Source organism: Melanostigma gelatinosum (genome assembly GCF_949748355.1).
Source record: "Melanostigma gelatinosum genome assembly, chromosome: 11".
Lineage (NCBI taxonomy): Eukaryota > Metazoa > Chordata > Actinopteri > Perciformes > Zoarcidae > Melanostigma > Melanostigma gelatinosum.
This window is the reverse complement of record NC_136644.1, coordinates 9,781,450-9,793,447: the sequence shown is the minus strand read 5'-3', so window position 1 is coordinate 9,793,447 and position 11,998 is coordinate 9,781,450. Positions and strand designations below refer to the sequence as shown.

At 44.2% G+C, this 11,998-nt stretch overlaps 1 protein-coding gene across 1 annotated transcript; it reads left to right on the top strand.

Moving 5' to 3' along the window:
* The first annotated feature begins 1,719 nt into the window (after window positions 1-1,719).
* Window positions 1,720-8,054, top strand: LOC306785189 (uncharacterized protein). The gene is made up of 4 exons (XM_079279432.1): window positions 1,720-2,163; window positions 3,816-3,892; window positions 4,329-4,443; window positions 5,901-8,054. The coding sequence occupies exons 1-4, from the start codon at window positions 1,881-1,883 to the stop codon at window positions 6,989-6,991; spliced, it is 1,566 nt and encodes a 521-aa protein (XP_079135558.1). The 5' UTR covers window positions 1,720-1,880; the 3' UTR covers window positions 6,992-8,054.
* The last annotated feature ends 3,944 nt before the right edge of the window (window positions 8,055-11,998 follow it).

Sequence of the window (11,998 nt, the reverse complement as noted above, 5' to 3'; positions counted from 1 at the left end):
TGGGGCCCTTCCCGATTTCGAGGGTGATTAACCCAGTGGCGATGAGACTGAAACTCCCCAGACCCATGAGGGTTCACCCCACATTTCATGTGGCCCGGCTACAACCAGCCAAGGAGAGCAGGTTGGTCCCTGCCACCAGACCCCCACCGCCACCCCGAATCATTGATGGCGGGCCGACCTACACTGTCAAACGGCTCTTAGCGGTTCGCCGACGCGGCCGCGGTCGGCAATACCTTGTGGATTGGGAGGGATACGGGCCGGAGGAGAGGTCTTGGGAGAAGACCAGCGACATTTTGGACCCGGACCTGATCCGAGACTTCCACCTGAGGTTCCCTGAGAACCCTGGGCCGTCAGGTGCCGGCCGTGGAGGGGGAGGTACTGTTACGCCTAGGCCTTCGGGGTAGTGTTTGTTGCCACAGTCTTTTCCTGTTGTGTTTGTCACTCACCTTGTCTCTCGTTTCAGACACCTCCCCTCTCTCGTGTGCCATCCTCCTGGGTGATTACAAGCCCGCCCTCATTGTTTCCACCTGGGCCTCGTTCCCCTTTTGTATTTAGTCTGTGTTTCCTCAGTGTCCTGTGCCAGTTTGTCTCGGAGATGTTTGAGGATTGTATCTGCGATATTTCCCTGTGTGCCTCTCCTGTGTACCGAACCCTACTCGAAGTAAAGAACTTGTACGTGGAACCTATCTACCTCGCCTTGAGTCTGCTTTTGAGTCCTGCTCCCTGTGGGCCCCAGACCCCCCTAACACCACCATTGATAAGTATTCAAAATACAATCATTAAACACATTATAGATTAGCTAATTCATCAAGAATAAAACATTTATAGATATGTTCATGAATTGGAAAATGTTTATTTATGATGAATTAAGTGTTTATTCATACTTGAATGCTCCATAGCGTGCAGTTATTATGAAGTGTTACCAATTAGGGAAAATGCAACATAAGGTTTTGTAAGAATCAAATCAAAAGGCAGCTAGCCACTTCATATTACAGATTCTACTACATCTTCTTTTTTGTTACATAATTCAAGCATGACGTGAGTCACGTGAGGATGATAATGCTTGAGGGTCAGGTTTGATATGAGCTACATAATTTCAATTTTATCCGAAAATTTTTGCCTAATCAATAATTTCCAGTGTTCAAAATGATCATATTCTGGGTTATCCCATAATGATTTCACGATCAGAATATCAATAAATGCAGACGCAAACAATGAATGAATACAACAACATCAATCTGCCAGTAGAAATATATCCTGCGCCTCATCGGGACACAGTATAAATACAGAATGCTTGTTAATCAGGTAACACACAGAGATCACACTGCTGCTCTGCGCATTAATGATAACTGTGTGTCTAAATATTAGCACAGTGATCATGTGTGCAGACACACACACTCCAACAAGTCTCTCCAGCTGTTAAAGCCGACTGACAGCTGATCCAGCTGTGGTCATCAGAAACAGACGTCGCTTCACGTGACGCTTCAGAGGAAAGGAGGTCTCATTTCTCTAAAAAAAAAAGAACACATTCCTCGTTTCCTCTCTTCTAGCGTGGTTTCTTGCGTAAAAGACGCAAAGTGAGGGAAATGTGGCTGCAACCGAGAGACTCATGGGACGTACCCGTAGCACACAGCTGCCTGTGAAGTGATGCTGAACAACAAACTGACATCATCAGAAGGCGACTCTCTCACCCCGAAGAGCCCAAAACATTCTAGAGGACAGAAGAAAACAAGGCGGACAGAGTGAGCGAAACACTCAGCCGTCACATATCGGTGCGCGGATCTGTTCATGCACGTGCACCGCGGCAGCAGCAGCAGCAGCAGTCGTCTGCCGCGCGCATCTGTCTGTCCGTGCAGGAGCAGAGACAGACGGGCCTGGCGATGATGATGATGGCGGACTGCGTTGGCTTCCAGGCACAAATCGCCTCGATTATCGAGATACTGGCAAATTCGGCAGTGGCGGAGATCTGCAAACTGGTGGACGACGGCTACGCAGCGCTGCGCTCCCAGATGGACCAGGAGCAGGAGAAGAGCGAGAGGGAGAACGACGCGCTGCGGAGGAAGCTGCGAGAGATCGACGTGAAGATGCGGAGCTGCGAGAGGAAGATGAGGAGACGGAGTCAGCGGGAGGAAGCGCACGCCGTTCATTTTAGGCCATCCGAAGGTAAGGTGGTAATTGATAAAGGTTAAATAAATAAATAAAGGCAGGGGCTGCAGTTGGCCAAGTGCGTTGCATCATCACTGCTACATTACGTCCCAGAGCATCATGACACACCTATGCCCTCATACAGCAATGTGGTGGCTGATGTCTTTAATCTCAATGAGACCACACAGTTGCTCTAACTTCATCCAGCTCTGCTGTCATACCTGATCTCTCACTCACACACACACACACACACAGACACACAGACACAGACACACACACACACACACACACACACACACACACACACACTGTGCCCTGTGGCTCCTGTACTACTGTGAACCTTAACATAATTCTGGGCTCTTATGATCACATTTTAATGCACTGTGTGGCAGGGCTGGCCAAAATGACAGTTCTAGTGCAGTTATGTGCAGAGAGTTTTGGTTTTGTCCAAATGTGTATTTATTCAAATGACCCCTCCCTGTACTCCCAGCAAACCCCCATTTTCCTCCGCTTATCCGGGGTCGGGTCGCGGTGCTCCTGCAGGCCAAGCAGGCTGACCCAGACTTCCCTCTCCCCGGTAACATGTTCCAGCTCATTCTGGGGGATCCCGAGGCGTTGCCAGGCTCGTTGCTTCCACTCTGTTCAATGTGTAGAGTTCTTCTCTGCTGAAATACCCGGCCTTCGTTTGCCTGTTCTCCCTGCTGCCGTCTGGAAAGAGATACAGAAGTATCAGCTGCCAAACCACCAGACTTCAGAACAGCTTCTTCCCTCAGTGAAACTCCATTACTCATCCTCCATCCTCCACCCTCCATATGTAATATAGTTGTTGTTTTTGTTGTTGTTTTTCTTTCCTGTGTAGCAAATTGGGATTGCAATGTCAATTTTGTTGTGCAACCTTGTCGTACAATGACAAGTACAAACCTTGTAACTTTGAATGAGTCTCAAAAAGCACATGTTCTCTCTATTGTAGTAGAAGTCACATGCCCACATGTACAGGATGTGTCACTACAATCTTCCCTGCTTTTCATACTGATTGCAAAGATAAATTATTTGTAGAAATGACTTGAAGGACCTTAATAAAACTGAAGCTAATATGAGGCTTTTAGAGTTAGACTACCGAAGTGGCCAAATCCCTCTTTAGGGAAGTTACCTGTTTTGGCCCATACCCCTACCTGCTCAGCAACAAACAGCAGACAGGCACAGTTAGAGACTAACTACTAATAGTAGTATAAATAATAATAGTAATATACATTGCCTTGCATATATAGCATATCCATCAGAAGTGTGTGAAGTTGTGCCAGAAATCCCTTTTCTGTTCCTACATAAATAAACAAATACTTCGATCAATAGATTCTTTGCAATCATCGTCAGCTTTAGGACACTCTCTGCTCCTATCAGCTGATGGTTGGATGAATGCTGGTACGAAATACTATATCATACTATCAGACATCGTGCTAGTACTTGTCACTACATTTTCTGTGTGTCTTTGACTGAAAATCAGATGATCCTTTAACATAATAGCACAGCACGAGAGTCTGAAGCTGTAGGAGCTCATTCATAAGAGATAGGTTGTACAATGGTAAATGATGACACAGCCAACATGGCTCAAGCTCAAAAGGCAGGAAAAGCTGTGGACAATATCAGCTCAGTGTTCTGTGCTATTTTTTCAGGAGCTGACAACCATCAGCCTGTGGTGCCGCCTCTTCCTGCCACTTCTATAGACAAAACCTTCCATCACATTTCAAAGGTAAATCAGCAGAATGATTTTCAAATGAGGTCTATTGAGTCTTGAGAGCACTATTTCAAGGTTGTACTGCACTGTAAGGCATCCACTCTCCCCTCTGAGAACATGAAGCTGAACATGACCTGGAAACTTCAAGTCTGTGTCGTGTAGTGTTCACTCAAGTAGACCAAACCGCTGAAACCACATCAACACACTCAACACCAGTGTTTTTATAGAAGTGAAATCATGAAATTTCATCATGCTTCCCTCACTATTCTGCATGGCACAATGTGCGTAGTGGAGGATTTGTGACTTGACACGGTCCGCTATGACATCGTGGATTTAAGTGTAGCCTACATGTAGGAACATGGTCCTAGGTCTGAGTTTTAGGTTCAACTTGAACTGTGCGATGAAAATAAATGTCCGTGTCATGTTCCAGCTGCTTTTCACTGTGTCACAGCAGGAGGAGACCACGTTGTTGCCATTGGTGAAGCAGGAGAAAGTCGAGAGCGACGACTGCAACCTGGACCTCAAGGTGGAGGTCAACATTAGGGCAGAGTGTGACCTGTCTACTGGTGAGTGCGGCTCTGTGAAGGATTACATCTGTGTGTCACTGATTATTCTTATGGTTTCAATGTTTACTCTGTTTACTCTGGTACCGTAGTTGCTTTTTCTGGCCCTGATCAGGTGAACCTTGGGTTTAGAATATTTGATCACAGTTATGTCTCACAGATGGACTTCAATGCTCAAGAAAGCACTTTGTCACTTATAATATTATTAAAAGTTGCTGAAACTGAGCCTGACCTGCTCTATGAAGCGGCCATCCTTTTTTTAACATGGTTAAAAAAATTTAAAAATTCTAAAAAGCTTAATATTTAAAAAAGTTAAGAGGTAAAAACAAGAAAAGTCACATCATAAATGTTCTTAAAAGTTAAACATTAAAACGATACGTATTTGGGTGGAATACGTTAAAACTACATAAGTCATTACACAGAAAGCAGAGTCGTTTTTTGAGCGCAATTAACTTTTGAAACTGTAAGTCATTGAAAAAAACTTCCTGTTAGGATAGAATTTGGGTCTTTTATGCAGGTATTTTAGGCCTCTTTTATGCAGTTACTCTCAGAATCAGACTGATGTCCAGTTATTTCACAAGTGGGTATAACAGAAAGAGGCCCTTTAGCTTGTTGACTTCTTTTACCTCTTGGGCACAGATAGGAGCCCTGTTTTCTGAGAGCAGAGAGTCCTGATTGGAGTATACGGTTTAAGGAGATCAGGCAGTTGCGAAGAACCGTTTAAGAATAGAATAGAATCCATACTGTCTTTAGCCCTTTAAGGGGGAATCTTTTCTCTGCATTTGACCCACCCCTGTATGTAGGGAGCAGTGGGCTGCCAATGACAGGCACCCGGGGATACGTCCCAGTCGGGGATTGAACCGTTGACCTTCCGGTTCCCAGATGACCTCTTAACCCAGTGCCCCACGGTGGCCACTGGAGCATAACGACGGTCACACAGCTGAGTTAACTGGTGTTGCGAAAAAACACTGGCAGACAACATGCGAGAACCCAGTCGGTTTGGATGTGAACGGCCCCTTTTAAAACGCATCGCACTCTCCACGGACGGATTAAAGTTGTCATTAAAATGAATGGGTGCGCCCCGCACTGGAGCTGGATGAGTCTGGTGAAACTCCCTCCTCTGTGGCCCAGAGTGGGAATGGAGCCGCAGATGAACATGAAAGACTGAGAATTGTGAGAACAGACGGGGGATATTGAGCATTAACTCTGAGACCACAGTGGCCGGTAAGGAAAACGTGTTAGCCGACTTGAGTTTTGTATCTCTGACAATGAAGTCACAGACTATCGGCATCTCGGGGCCCTGATCAGACACAGAGGGTTCAAGCAGCCTGGGATGGCTTTTTGTAATTGTTTTCAATGAGAGTGAAGCATTTTTGTGCGATATATATACAAACAAACAAACATCAAATAAATATCAATCTTTGAATTTCTCTTCTTTTTTCTTCTTTAACTCTACTCAGCCTGTTCCCCAGTGTCTGTCTGTCCATCTTCAGCCATGGAGCCCAGCGAGGAACCCAGTGATATTGATCCTGACACCAGTGTCCACCACCACTGCACCACCCAGCCCTCCTCATCGCCTGCTGATTCCACCATAGACCCGACCTGCAGGCCTCGGGCGAAAAGTAAAGCCACCACGCCTCTGTGCAACAGTTTGACAGCCAGTAGTGGGGGGGTCACGGCCCACGGGGGCGTGTGCCGGGACCTTGAAGCCGATCTAACAGATGTTGCTCTGAAGCCAGAGATCCAGACAGATGATGCTACGCAAGATGGACTTCATCCCTCTCAGCTGTCAGACCCTGTAGCCTCGGATGACCCTAGCCCCGACCGCCTCAACAGTCTGGGCCTGGACCTGGCCTGGATGCAGGAGAGGGTAAGCCATCTTGGTGCAGCGTATGCAGTAGCACAGCTGGGTTTGGGGAACACAGAAAATGGCCACCCCTCTGCCTCCTTCCCCTGTCAGGGAGGAGACAGTCTGGATGGCCCTCCAACCATGCTCTTCACAGGTGGCACCCATGAAATGGCTGCTTTCGCCGCGTCCTTCGACATGGCCGCTGCTGCATCTGCCACCGCTGCTGCCGCTGTGGTGGCTGCACCGGCCCCGCTGCCTCCGCCACCTCTTCCCCCTGCAGCTCCTTCTGCCACCACGACCAGCCAGAGACGGCTCTACAGGAGCGGCCCTGCCGCTGCTGCTGCTGCTGCTGCTGCCAAAGAGCCCGCGGCGTGTGCCGTGTGCGGGTGCGTCTTCCCCAACACAGCTGCCCTGGAGCTGCACCAACGAGTGCACACAGGGGAGAGGCCCTACACCTGCCCCCACTGTGGTAAGGGCTTTGCCCAGCCCAACAACCTACGGGTCCACCTCCTCATCCACACCGGGGAGAGGCGCTATCGGTGTACGCTGTGCGGGAAGAGCTTCATCTCGTCCAGCCACCTGAAGAGGCACCGCACAGTCCACACGCAGGAGAAGCCCTACAGCTGTTCCCGATGCGGACAGTCCTTCAGCCAAATGTGTAGCGTTCGTAGACACCGGCAGCAGTCCCAGTGTGGCCTGTAGACGGCAAGGTGGACGACATCTGGAACTGATCCTCATACAGTTTGGCCTCTGAAGGGTGAGTGGTTCTAAAAAGGGAGTAGCAGAATCGTATGTGAGCCAGAACAAAGAAGCAAGACTGTATCCTGTGATATCATTGCAAGTGCATTTAACACGTGTCCTCGATCGTAGCAGTAATATGTGTGTACTGTTTTAAAGGCGGACAAAAGAATTGTCACCAAAGCCTTCTCAGTCGTTACTTCCTCCTTGTTTCAACCTGAGAGAGGATCACAGAGTGGACTGTAAAAGAGTGCCTGAGACAGTGTTTATAACACTTAATCCATCAATTTGTCATGTATGGTTTTGTCTGTGTTTACATAGCTCACACACTTGGGGTCTGTCTCATTTCCCGATTTTGTGCCTCCCCGATTCCTTTCCTTGCCTCCGTGCTTCGCGCCTTATTCCCGCCCATGGGAGATACGAGCAGAGGAGGAGAGGAAGAGATGAGAGGAGACGAGGCGACAGGCGTTTAACAAATGAGACATTCCTCGTCTCGAACCGTCATTTTAAAGCGACGACAATTAAATATGCTGCATCAGCTGTCCATTGTTTGGCTACACCACTGTATTTTATGATCCCTGTCAGATGAGCATAACGGTGTTCATGACAACTTATATATTTACTCGTAAATCAATTGACAGCGTGGCAGAATGTGACACGAATATTCAGCTGTCATGCACTTTCTATTGAACACACATTATCGACTGTATATGTGTTATTGTGTGCAGCACTACAAATGTTTGTATGGAAAGTGCTATACAAATAAAGAGTGACGTATATTACATATGACTTATTGATATATATTATAGACACACAAACACAGTCCTGTCTTTCTGTTTGACAACATGAAATACAGCAAATTAGTGCTGATTGTAAGAGAATGACGTAATAATTTGACACCTGCAGCAGTTCGCACCTGTAAACATCATGTCAGGATTATAGCAGTTGAGTTGGATGTTTACATTCAGGATAAAAACACAAGTATCAGGTGAATGTCATTAAGAAATGTGGTTCGAATAGAGCCTCATGAGGCGCTATATATGCTGTGAAGTAAGAAGTAAGAAAGTTTGATCCCACTTCACTTCAATAAATACAAAAAGGAACTGTTACATTTGTAGGGTCCAGCTGTGGTTTGAGATCATTACAGCTGTGTGTCACGGCTCTTTTCATTTGTTTACGTGTGCAGAAAAACACTTCAGCAAAGGTGTTTCCGCGCTCATAGCTCCTCCGGCAAGCCTCCTCGCTCCTCAAGACACATTTTAAGAATTGGGATGTCCTTCAAGATGGAGCGCTGAGAATGACTTCCGGGTCACAAGCCGGAGGAGCGAGGGATCGAGGTGGCACAAAACCGTGAAATGAGAAAGACCCCCGGGCTGATCCAGGAGGGGAGGCTCATGTACTGCATATCTGGGATCATCTTGGTTAATTATGATGGTTTACGCAGCCATCATCACCACTGACCACCTAGTGAAACAGCTGACAGCGCGAGAGTTTTTCGGCCTATATAATGAGGTGAATTATCAAAGTGACTTAAAATACATTTAAAATTCATCAAATGTCAAGTGAATGTTATGAACACAGATTTAATCTTGCCTTATCCTACTGTGATTTCTTACGCTGGATTCAAATTTCCAAACAATTTGGTTGCTTTTTTCAGAACTGCTGACACTACACGTTTTCATTTCTCACACTGCACACTGAGTGTCGATGTCAAAGGATGCTGAGACGTCCTCGGTGCCGTTTTAATTGAAGTATTTATGTTTTTTGGCTCAAAGCAGGAGGAACCTGCTAGCGTGGTGAGCTTTGCTCAGTCAAAGGGGTAAACAGCTACACATTCCAACAACTCTAAATCTGTCTTCGTGCATGTTGTTGTATTTCATGTAGTCATACATATGTAGTGATGAAAAGTGGAAAATGTCATTTTAGGAGCAGATAGCTTTTGCTGAGCTAAACCATGTCAGCACAGAGCATTTCTTAGTTTTTAGTTCAGACAACGTTATTGTCTCCAACGAGACTGCACATGCTACTCACAGGATACTCATGTGGTATTGGGTCCTTTAACAATCTATACATGGTAGAATTATATCAATACAAATGTGGGTGGCTGCATCACTTCCAAACGTTTTCACCACTTTTGTATAATGTTTGTGGGGAAACAGCCCTGATGTATTTAGCTGGTTTGTGTCACAGTCAGAACCCAGAGCACAGCGGTGCCTCGTCGCACACTTCACATCAAACATGTCAAAGAATATCAGAAAGGAAACGTAGCGTGTTGGAGTGCGACTTTTGGCCTGTAGATCAAAATACAGCAGAATGCGCTATTTCATTGACAATACAGTGCCACACAGCAGCAGCACGAGTAAGCTCTTCAAACATCAGAAAACAACAAGGAGGCTTATTATTTAATCATAGTATTTCTGTAAAATATTGGATTATTTTTTACACTTAGTGGCACAAACGTTTTATTTAACTGTACTCTAACTTGCCTTTGTAATAAATTTGTTATTAATGGTTTGTATACGTCATGTGATTTGCCTTTAAGTGTAATGATCTTTTTTTTTTCTTCTAACAATGACTTTTATTTTGGAAAGAAAACCAACATTCCGTTTAAAAAATGATCAATATAGGTATCTATAACGTTACATTGTTAACAAAAAGAATCGGTATCGTATTGAATTTAAAAAATTTGGTATCGACTGAACCCAAAAAAACGACATGGAACAAACGGCAACAGCGATAATGACAACAACAGACTGCTTCAGCTCCTAGCATCCTTGATCAAGGCAATTCATAAGCACTGTCTTCAATGAACCTCAGCGTGAGATGTATTGGTGACTTTTTAGCGTTGAAGACAACGTAAAAATGTACAGTAAAAAGTACAACATTTCCCTCTGAGCAGTAGTGGAGTAGATCTATAAAGTAGCAGAAAATGGAAAAACTCAAGTAAAGTACACTCCAATATTACACTTTTCAATGCCATTCATCCCCAGACACACATCTTTCAACCAAAAGCTTCTGTATGGTTGCCCTACATTACTCAGACGCCAGTGATGCCCGCTAGTTAGTTTCACTCTGACCCCTGAGTAGCCTACATGTTTTTACTTTCTACACTGACACAGACAATGGTGTCGATCAATGATCAGCTTTGGGAAAGGAGAAGACAAGATGAGGAGACTGAGGAAAAAAGAAAGGGGATGGAGATGATAGATTAGCATGATGCTGATCCTCACAAAGAAAAACGTACCTAATCCAGTTCAAAGTGCTATTAACATAGAAATATGATCTTTGGGTCATTCAGTGGAACCTATAGGCTCAATCTAACAGCACAAACACCGATCATAATCATAGTGCGAACATACTATTATTGTATACAGATATCATTGTAAAACACACATTTTGCTTATGTTTATGTGCTTTTTGAGACATAATTCAAATCCAAAATGTTGCAAACTCAAACACAAGATAAAATAAAGAAGGTGTATATCATTTTTGTTGATTATTTATTTACATACACTGGCAAGGGAGACAAGTGAGGAGTCACGGAGAAAGGGAATACAGAGGGTAACAGATGGGTGGTGTGAATTTGCTTTTTACGTGAACACTAATTACTTCTATCAACATTCATTAACAGATGTTTTGTGATCATTCTATCCTCTGATATTTTCAGATTGTAGTGTGGGTCATTTATATTTATAGCAACACTTAACCTGATTCTCATGTCTGACTTCTTGACAGATCATTTATACTAATGCCCACTGATATGCTTTTAAAACATACATTTTTGCTCCCCAAACTTATTAAAGGGTGTATATATATGTATATATATACAGTGGTCTATAGTGTTTATGTGCTTTTGTTACTGTACTTAAGTCGTTTTTTTTATATCTGTACTTTACTTTACTATTTATATTACTGTTGACTTTTACTTCACTACATTTTGCAAAGAAAACTGATACTTTTACTCCGATACATTTCCACTGAAACCTTGGTTACTCGCTACAAAATCAAATCTATCTTTAGAAACAAAATGAATCATGAGAGCAGCGTCGGGGACTGTGGTGGAACAGAGACTGCAAGCAAGCAGGTTTGGTGAATCAGTGGTCCTAGCAGCAAGTTAAATCATTGGTTAATCACGTTAATGCGCAAACAAGTGCTCTCAGAGCCGCGGTGTTTTGATTCCCAGTGATGCCAGGATGCTACATGCTATAGCTAGCGAGCAACAACATGAGTAGAATTCCACACAGGACGGGTGGGCTGAGGAGAGGTGGATGGGTCAAACAAACACTGGTGTTTCCTCCAGGAGGCCGCAGTTTGTGCCGTGTGTGAAACGAGAAGCCAATGTTGATTTATTTGTGACGTGACTTCCGTACTTAAGCAACGCCACTTCCGTAGATATTTTAACGCAAACCACAATCTTTTCCTAAACCTAACTAAGTAGTTTCATCGCCTCAACCTTAGTTGTTTCCTGTGAAGATGGAAGTTTATTTTGAAAAGACAGTATGCATGTAACAAGCGAAAACAGACTCATGTTGCTGGACTTTTGCAGGAAAAACGCACGAAAAATGAGGAATAACTTTTCGTAAGATATCAATAAAACGGGGATGAATTTATATCATTGTATAAAGAGAGTGACATGAGAAGATCAATCTCATGTCTGTTAGTTAAATCAGCTATAATCACTCTTTTAAAGTGATTAGTGACTCGTCTAAAACATTTAAAAAAGGAATAACTTCAATAGAATCATTCTATACACTGTAGCTTCTTTACATTCTAATCGAATGTAAAGAAGTTACATTCTAATACAATGTAACTTCTTTACATTCTAGAATTGTCTTTTGAAGATGAACAGGACATTTTTCAGTTTCAAGTAATGACTGGGTTGTTATTTCGGTGCTGCTTTAGTATTGATCATGTTTTGATATTTGAGTCATGTTGTGGATGATCAGATGGAGTTATGATGGTAGCAGTCGC

What these genes read in the sequence shown, in the direction of transcription:
- LOC306785189 (XM_079279432.1), top strand. Translation starts at nt 1,881, where the DNA reads ATGATGATGATGGCGGACTGCGTTGGCTTCCAGGCACAAATCGCCTCG. An exon ending in TCATTTTAGGCCATCCGAAG is followed by an intron (nt 2,164 to 3,815) that starts GTAAGGTGGTAA and finishes CTATTTTTTCAG; the next exon opens with GAGCTGACAACCATCAGCCT. An exon ending in AGAGTGTGACCTGTCTACTG is followed by an intron (nt 4,444 to 5,900) that starts GTGAGTGCGGCT and finishes AACTCTACTCAG; the next exon opens with CCTGTTCCCCAGTGTCTGTC.